The sequence below is a fragment of the Lepidochelys olivacea genome (genome assembly GCF_965140295.1).
Source record: "Lepidochelys olivacea isolate rLepOli2 genome assembly, chromosome: 1".
NCBI lineage: Eukaryota > Metazoa > Chordata > Testudines > Cheloniidae > Lepidochelys > Lepidochelys olivacea.
This window is the reverse complement of record NC_140411.1, coordinates 277,362,966-277,388,940: the sequence shown is the minus strand read 5'-3', so window position 1 is coordinate 277,388,940 and position 25,975 is coordinate 277,362,966. Positions and strand designations below refer to the sequence as shown.

The 25,975-nt window shown below is 43.7% G+C and overlaps 1 protein-coding gene across 1 annotated transcript; it reads right to left on the bottom strand.

The window, feature by feature from the left end:
• Nucleotides 1-5,709: 5,709 nt before the first annotated feature.
• Nucleotides 5,710-23,023, bottom strand: TSPAN19 (tetraspanin 19; the record flags this gene model as incomplete). The annotated part of the gene is made up of 6 exons (XM_084633904.1): nucleotides 22,944-23,023; nucleotides 18,112-18,186; nucleotides 13,464-13,574; nucleotides 10,977-11,120; nucleotides 8,033-8,116; nucleotides 5,710-5,781 (listed from the first exon to the last, which is right to left on the bottom strand). Exons 2-6 carry the CDS (start codon nucleotides 18,142-18,144, stop codon nucleotides 5,710-5,712), a joined length of 444 nt encoding a protein of 147 aa, XP_084490030.1. The 5' UTR covers nucleotides 18,145-18,186; nucleotides 22,944-23,023.
• Nucleotides 23,024-25,975: the final 2,952 nt, after the last annotated feature.

Sequence of the window (25,975 nt, the reverse complement as noted above, 5' to 3'; positions counted from 1 at the left end):
TTCATCATGTTGATTTCAGACCCATTCTTCAATTTGTCAAGATCATTTTGAATTCTAATCTTGTCCTCCAAAGTACTAGCAACTCCTCCCAGTTTGGTGTCATCTGCAAATTTTATACACATACTCTCTTCTCTGTTATCCAAGTCATTAATGAAAATACTGAATAATACTGAAAGTACTGGACCCAGGACAGACCCCTGTGGGATCCAACTAGATATGTCCTCCCAGTTTAACACTGAACCATCAATAACTACTCTGAGTATTGTCTTTCAGTACAATGTTTTGCACTCACTTTATATTAATTTCATCTAAACCACATTTCCCTAGTTTGCTTAAGAGAATATCATATGAGACTGTGTCAAAAGCTTTACTGAAATCAAGATATAGCACAATTACAGCTTCCCCATTCAAAAGGCCAGTAACCTATCAAAGAAGGAAATTAGGTTGATTTGGTATGACTCGTTCTTGGCAAATCCATGTTGGCTATTCTTTATAACCCTATTATCCTTTAGGTGCTTACAAATTGTTGCAGCATCTTTCTAGGTACCAAAGTCAGTCTGACTCAGAGCTCGAATGAGAGAGGTTTAGGAGGACCAGGCCCTCTTACTACTTTTAGGAGCTACCTAATTTCTCTCCTATTCAAAGGCACTGTGAGGCAGAGTGTTTTGGCTCCTTTACTTTTCCCAATGTTCCCTGGAAACTACTCACCAGAACAGGGAGCATCTGCAAACTGCCTGCCCAGCTTGAGAACATGCTCACAGAAAGCCAGCCAGCAAGAGAACATATATAAACTGTACATGTGGCCAGAAGTATGCACAATAAGCCAGCCAGCACAAGGGCATTTCAGCACATTCAAATCCTGCTAGAGCTTGTACAGCAATTCAATTTTTATGCCAGCCTACAAACGTGCTCTTAGGCAGGGCAGGTCTACTTTACAAATGTACAGATCTCCTGTTGGCGTAATAACTCCACCTCCGCAAGAGACGGTAGCTATGTCAGCGGGAGAAACGATCCTGCCAACGTAGCGCTGTCCACACGGGAGATTATACTGATTTTTTACACCCCGAGCAACGTAGTTATACTGAAGTAAATATGTAGTGTAGCCTAAGGCAGGGAAAGTCATCAAAGTCATTGTTAATTTGAGTCCTACTTTGGGCAGAAATCTGGAAAAGGTTGGAAGGTACATTAGTAAAATCTGTCTCTGTAAGGGGTTGGTGTTGGTTGGTTGGTTTTGTTTGTTTTTTTTAATTTGGGGGCATGTAATCAAAGCATTTCATATATTCATATAAATGAGCTGGGATCTCTGTGTGTGGGGGGAATTAAGGTAACACTAATCTAAACATTGGAAATCCAGAAAATGAAATTAATAGTTAAGATATGCATCACCCTTGTGGGGAGTGTGTGTGTGTGAGCGGGTGGTCTCGCCAGAGTGTGCAGGGAATGGGCCCGATTTGGAGAAAGGGTAGATGGGGTGGACCCGCAGCATACCTGAGGAAGCCTGGCTGAAGCGGGGCAGAAGTCCCAGCTGGAAGTGGGTAGTTGGAATAGGGGGCCCAACTCAGTGTGCAGCTCTGGCTACTTGACCAAGGTCCTCCAGTTAGTTGCTACCTGTGATATGCGTACAGTGCTAGTGGCTTAATGGGATGGGCTGGGAAGGGGAGGGACATCTGGAAATGTTGGTTGGTGGGGCAGGGGGGGGATTGCATGTTATGGGGAATGGTGGGGCAAGGGGTGAAGAAGGAGAGAGACACACCAGCTTCTCTCATATGCTTAAAGTTACTGTAACAACCCGGAAATAAAACTGTCCAAGGTTTGGGACCTAGACCATGGATGAGAATTTTCTCTCCAGCCCTGTCAATAACGACACATTTCAAACATTCTGAAGCAAAGTTAAGGGAAACACCCATGCAACCTTACCTCCACCCTCTTTGAGCAATGCCCATAACACACATACTGACTCTCTGCCTTTTTGCTGTAATGGCTGCACAAAGTACTTCCTGCACTAGCCCAAGACCCAGATCCTGAGCCTATTTCCTGACAGCAGAACACACTTACAAAATTTATCAACCACTTCATACCCCTCACGTTTTCACACAGGATACCACCTACACCTATACTGTCCCCTACCCATCATTTGATCCACCGACTGCTTTTACACCCCACCGCACTACTGACAATATCCTTGGCAAGAAGACCCCAATGCCCTGCTACTGACACAACCTACATAATTCTGTATTGAAATGCTGCAGACTGGATCTTCAAGGTACACATGTGGGCATTTACCTTTACGCTGTATTTCCTGGTTTTCTGACATTTGAGTTTTGCTGAACTGGAGGGCATTCTGGGAGGGCACGAGCTATCACTGGTCAACCTTAACTCTTTTTAACAAAGTTTTTGTGCCATTTAATTTCCAATATGGCCAGAGACTACTTGCAGACTGCTAGTGCTATTGGGGACCATGCACAGCAACCTAACCCAAAATTGCAAAGTACCAGAGCACCCTTACTTTTTCCCCCCATCTAATTTATCTAAATATTTTTTAACCCGTCCTTTCCCTATTTGGCTTATGTTCCTTCCCCCTTATTGTTAATATTAATTGTGTCTAATATCTTGTCACAATTTACTTTTTCAGTAAAGACTGAAGCAAAATAAGCATTAATCACCTCAGCCTTTTTGATGTCATCTATTTTTAGCTCTCTTTCCCCACTAAATAGAGGAACTATTCTTTCCTCTATCTTTCTCTTACTCCTACTGAATGTATAGAACCTCTTCTTACTGCCCTTTATGTCCTTGCAAGGTGTAACTCGTTTTGTGCCTTAGCCTTTCGGATTTTGTGGTGCTCTGTGAATTTTGTGGTGGCTTTTTCTGCATACTGTAGCACTTTGTATCCTCTAGTATTTCTATAGAAGCACAACACAAGTTAACAGATAGAAGAATTACACGTTTTCTCCTTCTAATCTCAAAATATAAATATTTGATGACTTTTGACTATAATTATTAATTTCTTCTGGCACATAAATGGAATTTCATCTCTATTTCTTCTTATTCCTCTTTTTTTCAGATTCTCTCACTTGGCATTACTATGTTCTGTATATTAATTATTATTAAATATTATCATTTGTTAAACACCAATAGCATGTTTGGCCTTGTTTGAGGCACACAAAAGCATGGATTCATGAAAAATGCTTGTTGGAGGCTTTAGCAGTCAACGTACATTCACTTTTTATTGTGGATGTGGGTGGCTGGCATTGAGAGGGTAATGCCTTTGAGCAGAATTTTAAAATTCTGTGCAAGATTTATCTACATGCTGAGACAAATTCTCCTCTCAGTTGTGCATGCGAGGCTGTCATTGATGTCAATAGGAACTGCCTGGGCTCATCTAAGGTCAGTATTTGGACACAGACCACAGTCCTTATTTGCAGAATTTGGACATTACTCCACTGTGTTTCATTTTAAATTGCAATACAATACCAGGCATCAATTTCCTTTGAAGACTTTTATTGCTCCTAGGATAAGTATGTTTGAAGATCCCTAACTGGCTTCACCCAAGCCCACAGACAAAGGAATGATATGGACCATCCAGCAGAAAAGGAACATGCAGACCTCCCAAACAATCCCAGGTTTCTCCTACAAAACCTTCTGTCCTGGTTGTAGCAGCTGCTGTCCTACAGGGCTGGCTGGGCTCAGCTCCCTGTTCCAGGCATTGCCACCTGCTCTCTCTCCCCTTCCTTATCCCTCACAGCCCCTCCCCTCCCTGCTGTCCAAGGGTATATCTACACAGAAAAAAACAAAACAAAACCCTGCATCAGCAAATCACAGATCCTAGGTCAACTGACTCAGGTTTGCCCTATAGGGCTAAAAATAGCAGTTCCTTCTCAGGCTTGGAACCTGGACTTTGAAACCTGGTGAGGGTCTCAAAGCTGGGGCAGAATGTCTACACTGCTATATGTAGCCCCATTGTGCGAGCCTGAGTCAGTTGACCTGGGCTCTGAGACTCACTGCTACTGAAAAGAAAAAACTGGTAGGATTTGTCAGGGAAAGCTGTCTTGCCCACTTTCATGCCAAGTATGTTTGGTTGACCATTGAGTCTGATGAATACCTGTTGCAGGTCATTCTGCCCTGTAGCACTTCCTGTTGATTTAGTGTGGTGGTGCAGGCACTCCTGGTCTCAGTTTCTCTTTTCTGAGCCCCTTCTACACAATCAAATTGAGTGAAAGACAAAATACCCATGCTGGAGATCTCCTTTATTAAAGCTAAATAAACTTGAAATAAAATTCTCTCCCTTTGGGTTCAGGGGTTGCACATCCCTCCTCCTTGGAGCCTGTGGTTCTCAGTCCTGGCCTTTAGTCTCTCCCCTTGTGCTCAGGGGGTGCCACAACCCTCCTCTTGGGGCCTGTGGTTTTCTGGGAGTGCCTCTCTCTTAGGAGTGCGTCTCCTTCTGTGAGCACCTCTCTGCAACCGAGTCCTAATGCTCTTTTATCAGGCTGCCTAGATAGGCTTGTTTCCCTTAAATCAGTTCATCAAGGTAGCCTGGGCCCAGACTCTCCTTAAATGGGCTCAGTAACCCCAGTGATAATGCCCACATATCTTTTTGTTTTAGAGTTATTTGCAGGTACAGCAACATATATAATATAACTGTCAGAGCAAATTGTTTTGGAGACTCAGAAAACTAGTATTCAGTTTCACAGAATGTTTTATTATTCAGCTAGTTAATGAGTAAGTGTTCAATACTTTAGTCTGTATGTCTTTGTAGTATAAATATCATAACCAAGACTACAAACAATGCACAAATGTATCAAGACATAAATTCACATATGTTATGCAGTACACAGCAGGCAGCTATATCCGTTGGGATATTTTCTATCTCAACACATAAATTACACTATATCACAGTAATTGTTATATTTTAGGGCCTGAGCCAAAAATCATTGATTTTAATGGGAGTCTTTCCTTTGACTTGAAGGGTCAGATTAAAGTAGAGGTTCCCAAACTCTGGCATGCATACTCCTGGGGGTATTCAAGACATCTCTGGGGGGTATGCAGGAAAAATTGTGTAATGGTGGATTTTATTTATTAATTACTTTATGTATTACATTTTCATAATGGGCTTCGCAGACAAATCTTTAAAACTCTGGGAATTTGTTATATAAAATATGGTAGTTAATTTACTTCAAGATGTACCAATGAGAACACAGGTACACAAAGACACTGATGTACAGAGTCCTCACCCAGGGCCAGATTTCCAATTAGGCACAGTAGGCACATGCTTAGGGGTGCCAGCATTCTAGGGGCACCTTACCTCTCTAAAATTGTGTGCAACACAAAGGTCAGCTGTAGGCAGGGGGCACTGAAGATGTTGTGCCTAGGGGTGCGTAAGGTGTAAATCCGGCCCTGTCCTCACCTCCAATCACCGTACACTGCGGGTTCAGTTGCCCAGCAACTGTCCAGTCTAACTTAGCTCAGAATTTAGGGGGTTTTTTGGTTGTATATGTCGCACTATAACTATATCTGTACATAACAGTGAAATATGGACAAATGGCTAAAGACTGGTAGTGTTAAGAAGAACACACAAAGTATCAATGATGAGAAGGGCAGGGGTACATGGGCAGCTTCTAGATCTGGAAGGGGGTACACAATAAGAAAAGTTTGGGAACCTCTGGATTAAAGAATTATTAGATAATTCATTCAATATAACAACACCAAAAATCTTTATTCCTTTTGTGAAATTTTATTCTTCTTGATGTTTTTAAACAGCAATGCACCTAGTGTGAACAGGAGGACCTGAAAAAAGGAAGAAACAATGGGTTAAAAATTAAAGCAGGTCAGTTTTTTATGCTCATTCATATCTAAATTTAATCTGTTGCAGTTTAGAGGCCAGATCCTGCTCCCATTGATGCCACAGTAGGCAGAACAACAGGAGAGATAGACCAGTGGTTAGAAATGCTAACATAGGACTTAGAAGACCTGGGTTCAGTTCCCTATCCCTTTCCTAAGCTTCTTGCGTGACCTTACCCAGATCATTTGGTCTTTCTCTGACTTCGATCCCCCTCTGTAAAATGGGAATAATAGCACTTTCCTACCTCATGGAAGTGTGTTATGAGGCTAAAGACATAAAAGACTGTGAGGCACTATGGGAATGGCGGATAAATAATGTAAATTTTGCCATAAACTTCATCTGCCCCGAAAACACACCAATTGGAAGAGATGGTGAGCAGAACAGAAAATCCTAATAGTAAAATAATAAAATATCTGACAGAGAAAAGAATCCAGCAGAATATACCTGCAGATCAACATGCTGCTCACAGATCAATTCCTTAAAGGGCTGTATGTCAGAAGAGATGGATAAATCAGTTCAGTCAGAATATGAATTAGTCTGTACCACATCCCAGTACTTAATATAAATAAACCCTAAACCTTTTTTTTATTACTAATTTGGCCAACACTGATAATGGGGAATTCCACTGACCTTCCAATATATGACAGTAGAACAATAAAAGTCTATGGAGATACAGAGTTAGATTCTGCTCTCAGTCTCAGTATAAAACTGAGATAACTGAGTTTCCGACTCAGTGATTTGGGGTCTGAGCCAACTTCCTTTGTGCTCCAACAATTTCCATTGGTGGCAGTGGGACTTTGGGGTGCCTTTGGAATTCAGGGTGAGTCTTTGTTGTAATTAGACACAAATTTTGTTTTGTTTTTGCAGAGTTTATAACTTGTTTGTGATATACTTTTCTCATAAATTTGAGAATGAATTTTCTTCCTCGCGTAACTTTGTGCTGTTTGACTTAGTGCACATGTATCAATTATTAATAATAATTAGGAGGAGGAGAAAGAGTATGGTATCATCTCTCAACCCCAGTAATGGACCAGGACCCCACTGTGCTAGATGCCGTACAAACACACAACAACAAGATTGTCCCTGCCCCAAAGAGCTTACAATCTCTGTAACTGACTGTAACTGAAGTCTTCACTGCTCTGGGCATAGGCGTGGGAAGTAGCAGTGTAGGGGGTGCTGCAGCACTCCCAGGTTTTATGGAGGGCCGGTGGCCCCATGCCCTGCTCACCAGTTGCTGGGGTGTTTCCCATGCCTATGCCCTGCTCCTGGCCCTCCGCCCGCCCTCAGCTCCCCAACCCCTCATCTCACCTGGAGCTCGGGTCCTGGCCATCCCCAACTGCCGCTCCCAGGCCTCTGCTCCTGGGGCCTGCCCCACTTCTAGCCCCAAACCTGAAGCTCTGCTCCTGGGACCCCAGCCACCAGCCCCGCTCCCCAGCTGCTGGCCCCATGCCCGGCCCCACAGCTGGGGTTCTGCTCTTGGCCCTGCACATGGGGTCCAGCCTCCTGGCCCCTGCCCGGAGCTCCGCTCCTGGCCCCACACCTGCCCCCAGCTGTGGCCTTGGCCCCTTTACCCCTGTCTCGGTCCCCCCTCCTGGACACACAGCCCTGCTTCCAGCCTCAGGACGGGGTGGGGACAGACAGGAGTAAGGGGGCTGGCTTTAAGCACCCTCACTACTAAAAATGTTGCAGCGCCACTGGCTCTGGGAATACTGTTTCTGAGGCTATGTCTACACTAGAGACCTTACAGCAGCACAGCTGTACCAATGCAGCTGCACCACTGTAAGATCTCTCGTGTAGCTACTCTATGCTGATGGCAGAGAGATCTCCCGCCGGCATAATTAAACCACCCCCAACAAGCGATGGTAGCTATGTCAGTAGGAGACGCTCTCCCACTGACATAGAGTTGTGCACGGTACCACTTATGCCACCGGCGAAACTTCTGTTGCTCATGGGAGTGTTTTTTTCACACCCGTGAGCAACAGAAGTTTTGCCAACATAAGTGGTAGTGTAGACAAGCCCTTAATTACCAAAACCACCAATAAATAGAGACTTATCTTGCTCCCGTTGAAGTTAATAGAACTTCCTACATGATTTTAATGGGGCAGGGTCATGCCCATAGAACACTAAACTTATCTTTGTGGGTCCCACTAGTTTGTCAATATTTTCTTATTTTAAAAAAAAAGCAAGTACTCTTACCTCTACAGTAAGCAGTGCAATATTAATTGCAATTAAGGCCAAAGTGTTGTTTTCAAACCACATTTTAATATACTCGTCACATCCCTAGGCAAAAGCAGATGAATAGTTATTAACTGCAAAATTATTTTTGATTCCTGGATTCAGACTGCATGTTTATAACATGTCCCTTTTCAAATTTTATGCAACAACTTCCTACCAGGGATTTACGGGTTCTGCTACTTACTCATCAGAAGGCAAAGTCACATTAGTGTATAATGCTGAGAGTTGGGCCCAAAACATTTTCAAGTGGTTTTTTTAAAATGTTTAAACCAATTTTTAAAAGTAAATGACTGAATTAGTTACCTTTTCACCCAAAAGTACTGGGACTAATGGCTGATCTAAGGGGAAATTTGCTTTTGTAAAAGCATATTGATGGATCCTCATTCAAGCATCCAATCACTCTACAATTGGATACTTAAAAGGGTATGTTTAGCTATTGCAAGTTTACTGTGATTCCCACTTATTATTCATCTCAGGATGGATTTATCTGTCTTCTGGATCATTGTTTGTGTTTGTTATACCAGTCACTTCAATAATTAATAAACTGTTATATAGGAAACAAGCTGAAAAGTAAAGAAAGGTCATTGTTACTGCAAGGAAAAGGTATTGTGCAGGTCTCACACTAATATAAACTTCCAATCTCCATGTCTTTTCCTCTTTCCACTTCCCTGATTTTGAATAACAGTATGTGTACATATTCAGAAATCTTGGAATAGTGTAAAGAATAAAGATTTTTTAGATTAGGACTGCTCAAAGATTTTCTGTTGAACTGTTTTCCAACAGCAAATTGGATTTTTGATTAAATGAAAATTTTCATGAAGAGTCTCTGTTTTTCTTGAATTTGGGGATGAGGGGGTTTCTAGGAAAACGGAAAACCAAAAAAGGATTTCTCTTGTTTTTGACTGAAAGCTTTCAGTCTCTGGCAGTTTTCAAATAAAACACTAATTAGTTTCAGTTGTCAAACCATAAATATATAAATAAAAATATCTGGTTTTGAGCCATTTGCTTTTTTGACAAAAAGTCTAAATTTTCCATGGGGGAAATAATGCTCTAATATATAGATGAGAAAATATGTCTCTATATCCCATTAAATGACCTGCTATCAGAGTTAATTCATTGCAACAACAGGGGACAGTACCAACTTGATGTGAAAAGAGTGAAATCATAGAATATCAGGGATGGAAGGGACCTCAGGAGGTCATCTAGTCCAACCCCTTGCTCAAAGCAGGACCAATCCCCAACTAAATCATCCCAGCCAGGGCTTTGTCAAGCCTGACCTTAAAAACCTCAAAGGAAGGAGATTCTACCACCTCCCTAGGTAACACATTCCAGTGCTTCACCACCCTCCTAGTGAAAAAGTTTTTCCTAATATCCAACCTAAACCTCCCCCACTGCAACTTGAGACCATTACTCTTTGTTGGCTGCTAGTTCCCTTTCCGTTGAAATTCAAGTTGCTGATTAGTATCTACAAACTCCTCAATGATCTGGGTCCTATTTGTTGCTGAAAATCTCTTTTTTTTCATGCCATGCCATTCCAAAATATCTATGATTGACATGAGGTGCCTTCGGCTGATTGTCTGAAGAATATTGCCCAAGAGCATAGGATTATGGTATTCACTTTGGATCCTGCGCCTCTCGAATTTTTTCCCAATGTAAGGTTATATGCGATCAACTCTGGGTGTTCTTAGGAAGTATGGTAAAATGTATCTGTTTGCTCCAGCTTTCTAATAACAGCAGTCTGATGGCCCTAAACAAGCTTGTCCTTCTCTTTTATAATTAGATAGTTCTGATCTATCAGGTTCTCAGATAATATGCTTCTTATTTTTCTGCTTGGGATTCTTTCATTCTGTAAAGTGCATGCAGATGTTTTGGTGAAAGACAACTCCTAAATAGGTGAATACACTGCTGGCATGATACAAGTAACAACAAAGCTAACAATTATGTGTTGCCAGAGCTTTTATGTTATATTCTTCACTCCTTTTCTGTAGCATAGCTGTACTTGCACTCAGCACAAAATGGTGGACGGCAACAACTTTAGTACCGCACAAGCTACCGGTAAATGTTCTCTCATGACTGACTCACTCTGTGATGCTCCCAGCTCCTGTTATCCTGAGATCTCTGCCTTGATCTAGAGTTTCCTGTGTGGTAGACTCCGAAAAAGTAACAACCACGCCAGCAGCCTGCTCAAGAATGTCTTTGCTTTAATTATGAAGATCATTACTACTGTTTCAATTTTTTTAAAGGCACTTATAGTTTAATTAAGATTTGGAAAGAGTTTTCAAAGGTTAATTTAGGGTATGTCTACACTAGAAATGTAAGTTGATCTATATTAGATCAACTGATAGCCACTGCAGTAGTTACTGTGGTGGTGCATGTCCACACTACCCTACTTGAGTTGGTGGGATGCGCCCTCACCAGGAGCGCTTCCACAGACCTAAGAGAGGCAGTGTGGGGAGCTGAAAGCCTGGTCTCTCAGCTCCCTGCAGCAAGCCCAGATGCCCCACAAGCTCTGGGGCTCCTGATAGGCTCTCCCCCCCACTCCCTGTTCCCCGCCAGGAGTCGGGGAGAAACCACCAGGGGCTTCTTGCCTCCCCGTTTTCTGCCAGGAGTGCTGGGGCGTCGGGGGGGGGAAGCCACTTGGGCTTCTCACCCCAGCTCCCAACCAGGAATTCTCACCCCAGCTCCCAGCCAGCAGGGGGTCCACTCTCACCCAGCTCCCAGATGATAGCAGGGTCCAGCCACCTCCAGTGGAGCGAGGGGCAGCTGGGCTTTAGCTGTCCAGCTTTTTTATCAATTTCATGGCTTCTGCCTCACTTTGACCTAATTGTGTAGAGTAGACCAGCCCTAAGTTATCAAAGCTAGCTACTGTGTTCACTCAGGTGAAATAAAGTTGCTTATTCCTTACTTTAATGTACACTTCATTCTCGGGGGCATCACAAAACCATTCCTTCCTATTAGATTTTGTACATGAACATGGGACGTGATTTGTGTGTTCTTTATTTTCATTCTCTTCCCAGTCTGTAAAATTGTGTCTTCCACAGCATTCCAGCTGGAAAAAAAAAGATCCTGTACTTTTAATGCCAAAACAAATAAAGAACGACACACGGTGCCCCCAAGGTAGACAGAATTATAGTACAATAAGAGATATTAGTAATAATGTCAGTGATGTAGTTTATTCTTTAAAAATATGGTTTATATTGTCTCACCATCCTCTATCATGTAAGAATCAATCTCTTTTCCAAAACAGCCATTGCATATATTTGTAATATGCAATGGCATGTATGGAATGTTCATTTTACATGTGTATATTAGGAGAGGAATATGTTCTTAAAATGTATATTTGAAAGGAATTTCTATTTGTGGCACTAGGGTCATGACAGAACTACTAAAAATGTAAACTGGATATGTTGTTATCATGTTTTTATTCCAGGACAAATGCCAAACATTTGGACCACCACACTCAGCCTTCATCAAGGTTTAAATGTGAGCTAAGAAAACATTCACTTTATAAACTGTTGTTTATTCAGTCAAGCAGTAGAGGCACCAAACTGACAACAGGCCAGGCCACAGTGAAATACTACCAGAAAGAAAAGAGAAAAATCTGTAAAAATAGCAAAGGAAATGGAGTGCATTTCCATAATTAGGGCCAGATTTCTAAGGAGTACAGGTCTGATTTAGCCACCTCTATAAGAGCAAGATTTTCCAAAGCACTCACAACTCAGCAGCTCTTATGGTGGCACAGTAAGATTTTTAAGAGCTCAGCTCCCAACATGCTGAGCTCTTTTGAAAACCTGGCCATTTACCTAAATGAGAGTGGAGCTCTTTTGACAATCTAGCCCTAAGGTCTTCATTTTAGGGTTAGCACTTGGCAAAAAGCTAACTACTATCACAAAATCCCATGGGGTCAGCTCTAGGCATCCTTCCCAAAAACCTGTTTGAATATTAGTGGTAGAACTGTTTGGAAAACTGAATTTCTGCCCTAGGGGAAATTCTAATATTTCAACATTTGTTTTCATCCTAAAACAGCATGAAAAGTTGAAATATCAAAAAAATTTAAAAAAAAAACGAAAAGAAAAGAAGAAACAATTCTGAAAAATTTCAATTTGGAAATGTCTATATATTTTTTATGTCATTTTTGACACTTCACAATATTGATTCAAAATGTTTCAGGTTGAAATGTCAATTCAAAAGGAAATGTACTGTTTAGAATTTTCCTGTTGAAAAATCAGATAATTTAGTCAAAAATGACATTTTCCTAGAAAAAAAATTTTCAATGAAAAACCTTATTTTGCTGGAAAAACTTATCAAGCAGAAAGCTGTGAAATCTTAGGTTGTGTTTTTCTAACAATTGTTGATGACATCACACAAGAGCTGGAAGCAGAGCGGGGAATGCTGTCTTAGTTTATGATGATGATGTCACAGCACCAGCTGTTGCTGAAATCAGAACTTTGCAACTCAGAGAAGGAAGAACAGATTTTCAAAGAATGTTTGTTTTAAAATGTATCTGCAATGCAAATTAACTTGTAATTGCAAGGGTAGATACTGCTGTGAATTATTTGGGATCATAAATCATTGCCTATCATTTGTAAAGAACTTTGTAGGTCACCTTTTAAGCAATTTATCTCATGGAAAATGATGCTGCTATTAAGGACTTCTAACAAAGGAAACTGTTCATGTCTCACCATGTAATGAAAATGTTTATGAATGCTCTGAAATATTAGTAATAAAATGTTGATATGCAGGACTAATGTGGCTTTAAGTTGCCTGTGGCAGTCGGGGCTGGTGAAGAGAAATATAGCACCAGCAGGTGTTCTCACATGCACTTGGACACTATGGTGATGAGTATGGTATAATGCATTGGAGAGATCGGCATTGCCCCTGAGGAAGGCACATGACAATTCCCTTGTGATTGCTGCAACAGTGTGACTCCAACTATACCCTCTTACAGGATACAGTTTTCAATCCTCTCCATGCTGGGACACCTTCATTAGACAATGTACATGGGGTTGAGGCCATGGCCACATCCTGCCCACATCCTTTGTAGTTATTAGCGTTGGCCAAGGCATTAGAGAATTCTTGCCCTTATGCTCAGGGGCCTAATTAGGCCAGGGGCCTACAGTGACCGGAACTGTGCCTGCCCCTGCACAGGGTGGCAAAGCAAGGGGTGTGGGGGTGAGGCCTTTTGCACATCTGCAGAGCTAGCCCTATCAACCCCATTGACATCCAGGTTTTCCGTTAAAGAGTAGTATTACCTCTGACACCAGCTGCCATGCTATATAAGCCTGTGGCTAAACAACAGTTTTTCAGTCAGTGCTTTATGACATAAGACTTTTCATGTGATAAAAGGTGATAGAATATTTCTGGAGTGGTGATTTTTCAATTTTCTGCTTACAGTCTGCTGCACAGCATTCAGAATATTCCACTCGTGTTCTCTTCCAGTCAGATTTTTGTTCCCATAGTTAGAAATAACGGCATCAATTCTGTCATTCCACAGAATCTGGACCTGTTAATACAGAGCATTTACCATACACACTGGATGATTGAAAATAAACTGCTCAAAATACTGTATTATTAGTATACAGAGGCCCCAACTGAGATCAAGGCCTCATTATGCTTGGTAGTGAGAAACAGTCCTTGTGCTGAAGAACTTTAGTCAAAATAGACAACATAGGTAAAAGGTGGGAAGGGAAACTGAGGTACAAACTTGAAATGACTTGTTAGAGATCACACAGCGGGTCAAAGGCAGAGACAAAATCATCCTGATCTCCTGTCTCCCACTACAGTGCCCTATCCACTAGACCATGTTGCCTCTACTATGTCTTCTTAGAGTTCTGATGAAAGAACGTGTATGTCAGCAATGTGTTGTATACTCTGGTTTCATGAAAAGGCTCAGGGAACTGAAACCTGGACATTTCTGTTATGGAAGGAGGCCTTCAGTGTTTCCACTTTTGGGAAAGGGGATACTGCAGTCTGTGTTTTTTCTTTTACTGACATTCTGCTTTCTCCAAGGGCCACCTGTGAGCAGTGTTGCTTTGGCCTCTTTACCATATATAAGAACACGGCCATGGCAGCAGCAGAAAAGAAGAAAGCAAAGATGAACAAAGTGGTCCAGTGTAACAGCAGCCTCTAGGGCATTGCAGTGACAGATCACAGGGAAAAGTGTGGCTGCACAGAGGGCATGAGTATCATATGATGACATGCTGTAGGTCATAGAAACATTTCATTACAATGCAAGCAAATGGTAAGTCTCTCTCTGCTACCCCACCCCAATTAGCCTATTCATTCTGCAGACATGGCTGGAAGCTCTGCATTGTGAATGATAGCATGTTAGTGTAATTTATTATAATACCAGACCAGCATTATAGTCAGGATGAGATAAAATTGTATTTCGTTTACTGCTATCTTTAAAATAACACACACATGAGTGAGTGCGTGCGCACACACACACACACACACACACAATTCAGAATATATCGTATCTGTTCAAATATTCCAATACAGAAAATTATTCTGTGACAGGCAGAACTCAGTCAGCATTCATTACTGGTTAAGAGGCAAATTCTGGTGCCACAGAGAGACCCAGATGCAGCAGAACAGATGCAGTTCTACTGTATAGTGTGGTGATAGGAGCTGGCTTTGGAAAACCTGCACAAGAGCCTGCACCCCCCTGTGCATGCTGAGCCTTGCTTCATGGGGACTCCGTTTGCATTCCGATGCAATAGAGTTTAGGGAGTATGGCCAGGAGAGGGAGGGGTCAGGACTGCTGTACAGAACCACCAATTACTGCCCTCCATAGAGCAGCAATGCTGAAGTAAAGTGCGTAAACTACTATATGAAGGTACAAAACAGTGGAGTATCAGGCCAACAGCTTTGCACAATCTGTAGCTGCTGCTTCCTATTGTTAAAAAAAATGAAGGTATGTAGGAGTCAATGGCAGATGCTGGGGAGAGAGGTGTGTCCTAAACCCCAACCCTTGCAGAATTAGGCAGCTAGGTCTGGGATGCAGGGAGGTGCCTATTTCTGCTCGTGATTCACAGCTAGTAAGCGTCTCCTGGAGTCAGGTTCCTAAGCCATTTTTTCAAGAATAGCAGCATTGCACATCTAACTCCACACAAGAAGGCTGGGGGTGGGGGGCAGAGAAATGAGACAGGCTAGGGGACACCTCCTTTAGTTCAGAGGTTAGGGAACTTACACACCATGGGTGTCAGAAGGGAAGAAAGAGGTTTCCCACCCTCTGTGTGCATGCCTTAACCACTAGACTACGGGATGCTCTGATGTGGGGCTCGCAGATGCCTTGTCTACACTAAAGGGAAAAGTCAATCTAAGCTATGCAATTTGAGTTACATGAATAGCATAACTCAAATCGACGTATATTAGATCTACTTACTGCAGGGCCCCCACTACACAACATCAATGGGAGACACTCTCCTGTCAACTTCCCTTACTCTTCTTGATCTGGTGGAGTACAAAAGTCGACGGGAGAGCGATCAACCATTGATTTAGCAGGTCTTCACTAGACCCGCTAAATCGACTACCGATGCATCGATCGCCACAGCGTAGACAAGCCCTCCATCTCTTTGGTTGAAGACTTTCCACCTTGTATTAAACAATATGCATAGGGCCAGCAAATGAGTGAGGATAACTTGATAGCCCAGTGGGTAAAGCATTCACCTAAATGACGGGCAACCCACATTCAACTCCCTGCTTGTTAGGTGGGGAGGGATTGAAATGGCATCTCCCACATCCCAGGTGAGAACTGTAGCCACTGGGCTAAAGGTCACAAAAGAGGTGTGAGTTAGGCATGGACCACTTTGGGGCCTGACTCCAAAAGAGGGTTCCCAGCTGTGGACTGCAGACCGTGGTAGGTGCCTCTCTGCAGCCCAGACTTAGGCACCTATCTGCCTGATAGGGGCAAGGCTTAGGTTACATCCATCTCATCAGCATCTGGTGTTGAGTAGCTTAGGTGGCACCTCGCCTACCATGCTCATAGTTGTGGATCCCATTCTCAGGCACCTATCTCTCCCTGTGCATTGTAAAGGAGCCTATGTGCCTAACCCAGCATTTGTGGATTCCAGTGATTTTCAAGGAGCCTAAAAGTTAGGTGTTGCAACACTTACTGTTGTAACATCTAAATCTTTTGTGAGTTTAGGTGCCTACAGGTTTAGACTGCAGCTGAGCAGCGGTTTTGTGGATTGCAGTGGTACCTAAATCTGGGACTTGGGTGCCTAAGTCCCTTTGTGGATTTGGGCCATAGTCATCACATAGAATTTTTGCATTCACAGACATGCTGGCTGTGCTTGCATTTAAAATAGAACTTAAGTTGACAAATAGTGTAATTAATTCATATATTTTACATGTCATGGTAACAATTACTGTTGCTACAAATTGCAAGATAGATGCAGTTCTTACATAGTGGTTAATTATATCATTCATGTTATAAAGCTCATTACATAAGCTAATTGTCTAATTTCAGCATAATTCTTTTATTATTCTTTAAAAATACATTAATTCCCCATTAACAGCCATTAGAATTTTACAAAAGGTCTAGCAGTGGCAGTGCTAATGTATTGTACATTACCTACACTTCTTATATTTCATAAGAGAAAATACCTTCTGTCATGTGAACTACTTTAGGACCATCCCATCTAACACAGTTCCATATTTTCCCCCACCCAATCATTATCTTGCAGAAACATGTGTTCTATGTGGTCTTTAATTCAGCCTATATGTTCCCTCTAAACTGGGATAATACAATCTGAACTATAGCGCTACGGTCATTGTTTACACAGTCTTTGCTTGGACAGTGGGATTAAATACTTGGTACACGGAAGCCTGCCCCTTTAAGGGACAATGGGACTTTTGCCTGTCAGCACCGCACCCCACTTCACCTGTGCTGGGTATTGAATTTAAGAGGAAGGAAGTGCAGTTGTGGGCAGCTGGCTGGAGAGGTGGGTATAAATCAGGCAGAGGTTAAGGAGTGGCTGTTCAGGAAATAGCAGGGAGCAACTCAAAGGAGCCCAGGAGGGTGAGATGGAAATGAACCTGGAAAGAGCAAAAGCTCAGCCCTAGGGTGGGCAGAAGAGTGCCTGAAATTAAAGGAGAGAAGACAAACCCCTTGGGAAGGAGGGGAGCCTTTGGGTTTTAGATTTGGATTCCCCAGAAGGGGTGGACTCTTGTTAATGACTTAGTTGGAGGGCAAAATCACTGCAGCAAGTCAATGGCATGGCGAGAGCAGGCTGAAGATTGTGCGGGGAAACTGGGGTGGAAATGCTACATCTGCTGCTCTTGCTGCAGGGGGGTTCTCTGGGATGGTGAGTCATGTAACAATACCTGTGATTTTCTAAAGGCCAAATACCAACGCTGCTGGCCTGTACTGTGAGAAGTTGAATTTTATGGGGAAAGACCCCTAGCAGCAGCCAGAGGTGTGCCATGGATCCCCACCCTTCTGTCTCTTCCTTCCCACTTCTGTATGCAGCAGTGGATTCATCGGGGAGTTACGGGAATGTGGTGCCTTCCCGGATGTCTTGGTGTGGGGTAGCATCCAAGCTACCTGGTGGCTGGAAAGACAGCGAGTGAGCCTTCTCCCAGCCCAGCACCAGAGCTGGCTGGCATCTTCTAAATGGAGATATCAGCAGGAAGTGGGCCCATTAGCCCACAGTGAAAGGTAGTGGGGTGACACCTACTCAACCCACACTCACAAGCATCTGTATCCCTTTCAAGCTCCCCCTGGGCGGATCTATTGGTGCTACTGCTGACCAGAATATCCTTGGATCCTGCACAGGAGAAAGCTGTAAAGACAGTCTGTGGAGGAGGAGGTGGGGAATTAATTTGCATGAGAACCTTCCAAGTCTCCTTGGGTTCCAAGTGGCTCTGTGTCCCCTAATGTGTCAGCATGAACATACTTGGGCATATTAAGTCCACTGCAGAGCTCCCATCTCAGTGCATAACATATCTCTGTACCCCCATAGGGATTGGCCCTTAATAATTTTAGCAACAATTTAAAATTAATAACAGGTCTATATGATAGAAAGTTTACATACCTCTTCTTTTCTTATATATATTAGCACTAGCATTGCAACTTGGACACCAAACAGCAGGACTATGAGTCCTGGATACTAAAAAAAAAAAAATTTTTTAAAAATATATAAATAAGAATTATTGCACAACAGAACATTGCATGGAAAGCTGCTTGCTCCATAAACTGAAATCTGATCAGCCATGCTTATTATTTAGATGTATTCCAATAAAAGTAAGGAAATATGTCTCTATAAAAGCAATCAGAGAGCACAATACATAGGTATCGCTGCTGCTGCCATTCAGGATTAGGCCACGGCTATATATACAGTGCTGCAGCGGCACGGCTGCACTGATACTACGGTGCATCTGGTGAAGACACTCTGTGCTTACGGGAGAAAGCTCTCATGTTGGCGTAAAACACCACCTCTGTGAGCAGTAGAAGCTATGTCAGAAGCTCTCCCGTTGACCTAGCGCTGTGCACAAAAGCATTTATGTCGGTGTAACTTATGTTGCTCAGCGGAGGGGGGGATATTCACACCCCTGAGTGACATAAATTTTGCCAAGATAGGCTGTAGCATACACATAGCCTTAGATATTAAGTAAGACACAAGTTGATGACACTAGATTTAAAGAGGAAGCTTTAACTTTTATTGAAATAATGAGCAAAGTTACTGGTAGGTAGCAGAGATGTTAAGCATCATAATTACAGAGTAGTTGCAGTATATAGTGCCATTCATCTTGAAAACATTGTGAAACACTTAGGGTGAAATCCAGGCTCCTTTGAAGTAAACTATTATTTATTGGTATTATCAAAACAGCTAGTAGCCTCCCGGCCCCCGCCACACAGCCCCCTGAACATTCCTCCGCACCCCCCCTTGGAGGGCATGACCAACAGTTTGGGGACCACTGTTATATGGGATGGTAAATATTTCAATTATTCCTTCTCTTCCTATGCTTGCAAGTCTTCACTTTCAGAAAGGCCATAAAGTGAGCACTGCTATCTCTGCTGAGCCTGTCCCTGCTAACATAAGTCAAACTGTGAGCCTGCTCTGCGGAGTCTGCTGTGCAGCACACAAGTGCTTCATTTCATCCACTGAAGCACTGCACTCAGGAGACCTGACTCCACAGAGCACCACAGCTTGCTGGGCAGACAGACTATTGTCAGCAGAAGGAACAATGGTTTAGAGCAGCGATTCTCAAACTGTGAGTCAGGACCCCAAAGTGGGTCATGACCCTGTTTTAAGGGGTTGCCAGGGCTGGCTTTAGACTTTCTGGGGCCCAGAGCTGAAGCCGAAGACTGAGCTTTGGCTTCCGTTAAGCTTCAGCTTCCGTTTAGCTTTGCCCCCCATCTGCCCGGAGCGGCAGGGCTTGGGCAGGCTCAGGCTTTGGTCCTCCCTCGTTGTGGTGTGTAGTAATTTTTGTTGTCAGAAGGGGGTCCCGGTGCAATGAAGTTTGAGAACCCCTGGTTTAGAGTGAAATCTGATTGCCCTGTTGAGGTTTTGTCTGAGGGAAAGGGACACTTTTTCTTGAACAGTTCCAAGAGCACAGGGAATACAACATGCAATAGCACTGCCAATTTACAACTGAAAACAGCATCAAGTAGTAAATTAAAGTCAACCAAATGTAAGGGTCTAAGTGAACTGAATGTATTCTCCCCTGACAGCTAGCTGGGATGGGGAGAGACTTCCGGAGCAAACTTTGTTTACATGAGCACACCTACTCTGCATAGATACCTGGCAGATAGAGCAGTATTGCTTAAAATAATCAACTTTGGCTGGTGTTGGGTTACTAATCACTCTACTATTGAGTGCAGGGGTAGTGAAATGCCGATACCAATGTTGTTGGCATTATTGTATGAATACAGAAAAGCAGGACTGTGCTTAACCTGTCTCAGATTAGGGGGTCACCCACAACTGATAGGACCTCCTTAAACTATGGTCTCAAATGCCAGAGCCCTGTGAAAGGCTCCCTAGGAGGCCCCAGACTGGTTTAACCTGTTCTTCGCCACTGTTCAAAGAAAGAACTAAACAGGCTTCATTAGGAGCCTCTTTGTTATTTTAAATGCTGAATCAGAGCTGAAATCAGTTGTGGTGGGACTGTGTTTCTGTCCACCCTGCAAAGAGCTGAAAATTACTAAGAGACTGATGTGCAGCAGTCATAGCAGAGAGACAGGTGGCTGACAGTTGGCCGGTGAATGAGCGAGGCAGTGAGCAGAATGAGAGGCTGGTGAGGCAGTAAGGAACCGTGGTTGGCGGGGTGGCCAGATGGCAAGGAGCAGCAGCTCGCGGGGCAGCCAGCCAAAGCAAGTGCTCAGCTGGCAGCACAAGCAAGGTGTCTTCTTCCCCAGGTGGGAGATGAACTCACACAGACGCACCTCTGAACCCCGAGTCCTCTCTGACCAAGCACAACCTCTGTGAGTAGGGTATGGTAAGGGAGCAGAGAGGGACACCGTTTCAGAGTAGCAGCCGTGTTAGTCCGTATCCGCAAAAAGAACAGGAGTACTTGGGGCACCTTAGAGACTGACAAATTTATTTGAGCATAAGGTTTCATGAGCTACAGCTCACTTCATCGGACGCATGCAGTGGAAAATACAGTAGGGGGATTTTATATACACAGAGAACATGAAACAATGGGTGTTACCATACACACTGTAATGAGAGTGATCAGGTAAGGTGAGCTATTACCAGCAGGAGAGGGAAAAAAAAACTTTTGTAGCGATAATCAAGGTAGGCCATTTCCAGCAGTTGACAAGAACATATGAAGAACAGTAGGAGGGAAAAATAAACATGGGAAAATAGTTTTACTTTGTGTAATGACACATCCACTCCCGGTCTTTATTCAAGCCTAATTGAATGGTGTCCAGTTTGCAAATTAATTCCAATTCAGCAGTCTCTTGTTGGAGTCTGTTTTTGAAGTTTTTTTATTGTAATATTGCCACTTTTAGGTCTGTAATCGAGTGACCAGAGAGATTGAAGTGTTCTCTGACTGGTTTTTGAATGTTATAATTCTTGACATCTGATTTTTGTCCAGTTATTCTTTTATGTAGAGACTGTCCGGTTTGGCCAATGTACATGGCAGAGGGGCATTGCTGGCACATATCACATTGGTAGATGTGCAGGTGAACGAGCCTCTGATAGTGTGGCTGATGTGATTAGGCTTTATGATGGTGTCCCCTTAATCCTGCTTGTGGCATTCTCCCTAATTAATGTCAGGTGCCTTCCCTCCTTTCATGAAAAGTTTCTTTTCTACATTCAGACTCTGTGCTTGCGAGTGGGCAAGTATTGCCTCTCAGAGGCACCCATGGGTAGTGTGTAATTTTCTCAGCTCGAGTCGGGGCTCGAGTTGGTTCTTTGTTGCACTGATGAAAAGAAACCCCTAGATATTGAACCCAGCCCTGATTGCTGCTGGATCCATCTGGCAGAAGGGTTATACAAATAATCCAGTAAAATAATCTGGCCTGGTAGCAAAACTGACAATGCAATTGTTTTTTTCCAGTACTGTCACTGCAAGAAGAAAAGGAGTACTTGTGGCACCTTAGAGACTAACCAATTTATTAGAGCATAAGCTTTCGTGAGCTACAGCTCACTTCATCAGATGCATATCGTGGAAACTGCAGCAGACTTTATATATACACAGAGAATATGAACCAATACCTCCTCCCACCCCACTGTCCTGCTGGTAATAGCTTATCTAAAGTGATCATCAGGTGGGCCATTTCCAGCACAAATCCAGGTTTTCTCACCCTCCACGCCCCCACACAAATTCACTCTCCTGCTGGTGATAGCCCATCCAAAGTGACAACTCTTTACACAATGTGCATGACAATCAAGTTGGGCTATTTCCTGCACGAATCCAGGTTTTCTCACATCCCCCCCAAAACAAACTGTTTGTGTGTGTATGGGGGTGGGGGGGATGTGAGAAAACCTGGATTTGTGCAGGAAATAGCCCAACTTGATTGTCATGCACATTGTGTAAAGAGTTGTCACTTTGGATGGGCTATCACCAGCAGGAGAGTGAATTTGTGTGGGGGGGTGGAGGGTGAGAAAACCTGGATTTGTGCTGGAAATGGCCCACCTGATGATCACTTTAGATAAGCTATTACCAGCAGGACAGTGGGGTGGGAGGAGGTATTGGTTCATATTCTCTGTGTATATATAAAGTCTGCTGCAGTTTCCACGATATGCATCTGATGAAGTGAGCTGTAGCTCACGAAAGCTTATGCTCTAATAAATTGGTTAGTCTCTAAGGTGCCACAAGTACTCCTTTTCTTTTTGCGAATACAGACTAACACGGCTGTTACTCTGAAACCTGTCACTGCAAGGTGAACCTATACTGTTAAAAGGGTAGCAAGATCTACAGCATACTGTAATTCCACAAGGTGCTGCTATAAGTGGGTCTTTGCGGGAAGCAACCTTTATAGTCTGAAACTAAAAAGGAGTTTTACAAATTACTTCAGGGGCTAGAGGCATTTCCCCTCCCCCCCAGAAAAGAGCTTACTGATAATAAACTAAACTAATGTTGCAAATGTAGCTAATAGATAAAATTTTCAATGTTCTAACATTTTTAAACCCATATGCTTAATGCTCACTAGTATTGTGACTTGATAAAAGCAATTTGCTGCAGCTTATTCTCATCTGGTTATGTATTCTCTTATGCCACGCAGCTTCTTACATCATGATCTCTCATTTTATATTCACTCTCCTTATCTATTGCTGCAGAACTTCACATGTGACACAGGCATTTGGTAGAAAGTAAATAATAATATTGGGACACTCTGTTCCTGTAATATGTTCATTGACCGTGCTTTGCAAGTTAACATTTTAAATCTGGAGTCATTTTACAAGAATGTACTTACCAGAATTAGAAACCATCTGATTTCTTTAAAGCTTCCTAGGAATCCCAAGAATGAAATAAAAAAAAAGGATGAATCCAACACCAAGCAACATATAAGAAATATATGCTACCAAATGGCTTTCACCTCTGAGAAATGAAACAAAATGAATTCATAAAATGTGATTCTTTTTTTCTTGGTAACTTCCACTTCCACAAAACATCTGCCATCAAAACTTCTTCATTTTTAAAAATTCATTGTCCCAACTTTTTTAATACCATTGTTGAAAGACGGAATTAGTGAAGTCACCAAATGAAGTTATTACCTGCAATGCTAGATCTGGCTAAAGAGACAGAGGTCTGCTTTTCTCTTGATATTTCGCTAACTCCCAGTATTGTTCAGAGGAGGTATACACTCAGTGGTGAGCTGGAGCTGGTTCACACCAGTTCGCTAGAACCGGTTGTTAAATTTAGAAGCCCTTTGAGAACCGGTTGTTCCACGAAGGACAACCAGTTCTAAAAAGGCTTCTAAATTTAACCGGCCAAAAGTGGCACCTTAGGCGCCGACTCCATGGGTGCTCCAGCTGTGGAGCACCCAAGGGGAAAATTTGGTGAGTGCAAAGCACCCACGGGCAGCTCCCCACCCCACCCCTGGCCCCAGCTCACCTCCACTCTGCCTCCGCCTCCTCCCCTGAATGTGCCTCCCGGCTCTGCTTCTCCGCCCCCCAGGCTTCCCGCAAATCAGCTGTTTGCATGGGAAGCTGGGGCAGGCTGAGAAACAGGCCGCGGCTTCCCGCTCAGGCCCAGAGATGCAGAGGTGAGCTGTGGCGGGGGGCGTGAGGAGGGGCGCCCGCACCGCAGCAGGTAACCTGGGGGTGGGGTGGGGCGTGCAGGGGAACCAGCTCGCCTCTGCCACCCTCGGCCTGAGTGTGAAGCCGCCACCTGCTTCTCAGCCCTCCCAGGCTTCCTGCCGAACAGCTGATCTGCGGGAAGCCAGGAGGGGGGGAGGCGGAGCGGAGAAGCAGAGAGGGGCAGCGTGTTCAGCGGAGGAGACAGAGTGGAGGTGAGGTGATCTGGGGCTGGGCGTGGGGTTGGAAGCTGCCGGTGGGTGCTCTGCACCCACCAAATTTTCCCCGTGGGTGCTCCAGCCCCAGAGCACCCAGGGAGTCAGTGCCTAAGGTGCCACTTTTGATGTGATCAATGGTGGAGCGGCCGCTCCCCCTGCTCCCACCCCAGCTATGCTCCCCTGCCCCTAGGAGCCAGAGGGACCTGCCAGATGCTTCCTAGAAGTTGCCCTAGGTAGGCACCTCCGGGACTCCCCACCTTGCCCCCCGGCAGGTGCCTCTGGCTCTTAGGGGTGGGGTGAGCACCCACTATGGTGGCCCACGAGACCCTCCTGCCAGGTTCTGGGGGCAGTCAGGGGACAGGGGTGGGGGGTGGATGGGGCAGAGGTCCGGGGGGGGGTCATCAAGGAATGCGGGGGGGTTGGATGGGGCAGGAGTCCCGGGAGGGGCGGGGGTGGGCAATGACCCCCTCATGGGGTGAGGAGGGAACCCGTTGTTAAGTTTTGGCAGATCATCGCTGTATACACTCACATAGAAAGTAGTTCCATTTGTGAGAGTTCAGTCTGAAACCATAGTACAAGGAATTCTGGGACACCCAGAGTTGTCCAGCAGCACATCAGATGTAAACAAGGATATATATAGTAGAGTTGTGTGAACAGTTCATAATGAAACCAGAAGACACTCACCTGCTTATAAGTTTGTTGTACTCTCAAAATTAATGCTAGATTCACAAACTCTTTGGGCATGGGTCCAGTCCTCCTTAACTGGAGGACCAGGACCAGGCTTCCATTTATATTTTATCATCTTTGTGGACATGAGAAGATGGTTGTGATTCCACCCTCCACCCCTCTACATTGTCAGTGTCTTGTGTCAGAATTACTTTACTGACTAGATGAGTTGTGGTTCTTTGTCACTCAGACAGGTCTTAAAGGTGTGGCTCCTCACAGGTGGGAAGGATCCTTATCTCAAGAAGTAATTCTGAGAGGGACTTCAGGAGTGTGGGTATGTGCTTCCTGCCCATGGGGAGAAGGCAAAATGGTTGGTGCTAATAATGCCAGCAGCAGGAGGGGAGCTGCCTCTATACTCTATTGCAGAAATAAGGAGATGGGGTTTTGTTCCTTAACTAACCTTGTTCTCATGTCATTATTCTGGGGACTTTGCCTAGCTGTGCCAATCCACTGACAAGTAGACCACAAGGTCACATAATGCTTTTCAGGAGAGAGCTTGCTTTCCTCCTCCCTATGTTAGATCTCTGGGGCTAACCTTTTAGACCACTCTCTGCCCCAAAGGCTGACATGGGAGGAGACATCTAAGGTGAACTCTTTCTTTCCCTTCTTCCATGTCTACAAGAAAGATTTTTGGACCTTTGTGACCTTCAAATCACCTCAGTGTTGATATCTGGGACAATGTAGTTGGCCCCTTCCTCCACATTCAGCCTTTGTGGAGGTGGTTGCTCTCCTCCGAGTCTACATAGGAAATAGCTTGTGAGTCCTTGAAGATCTTTCCTATTATTACAGGTGGGACAGGGGCTCAGACCTGGTCTATACCTAAACTTTAGGTTGACCTAGCTATGTCGGCTACATTCATACCCCTGAGAGATGTAGTTAAACTGACCTAAGCTCTGTTATAGATGCTGCTCAACGGAAGAATACCTCTTCAATTGCTGTTCTAAGGGTCTATGCTGTAGATTTCGTTCCCTCAGTTTGGCAATAGATTTGTCCAGTGAGGGACAACATAAATTACAGCAAAGTTAATTCATTGCATTTTAATCCAATGCTGCCACCTTGTGAAGAAATTCAATAATTATTCTGTTAGCTTGTATATGTTTTGCTAGTCATGGAATGCAGGAAAAAAATATCTATTTATAGTCACATAAAATAGTGAATAAATTGTTTCTGTCAATTAGAAGCCACACACCAAACATCATAAGCTTAAGACCTAAAACCTAAAAATAATGGTTTTTTTTAATTAATACAGTTGCTGAATAATATTT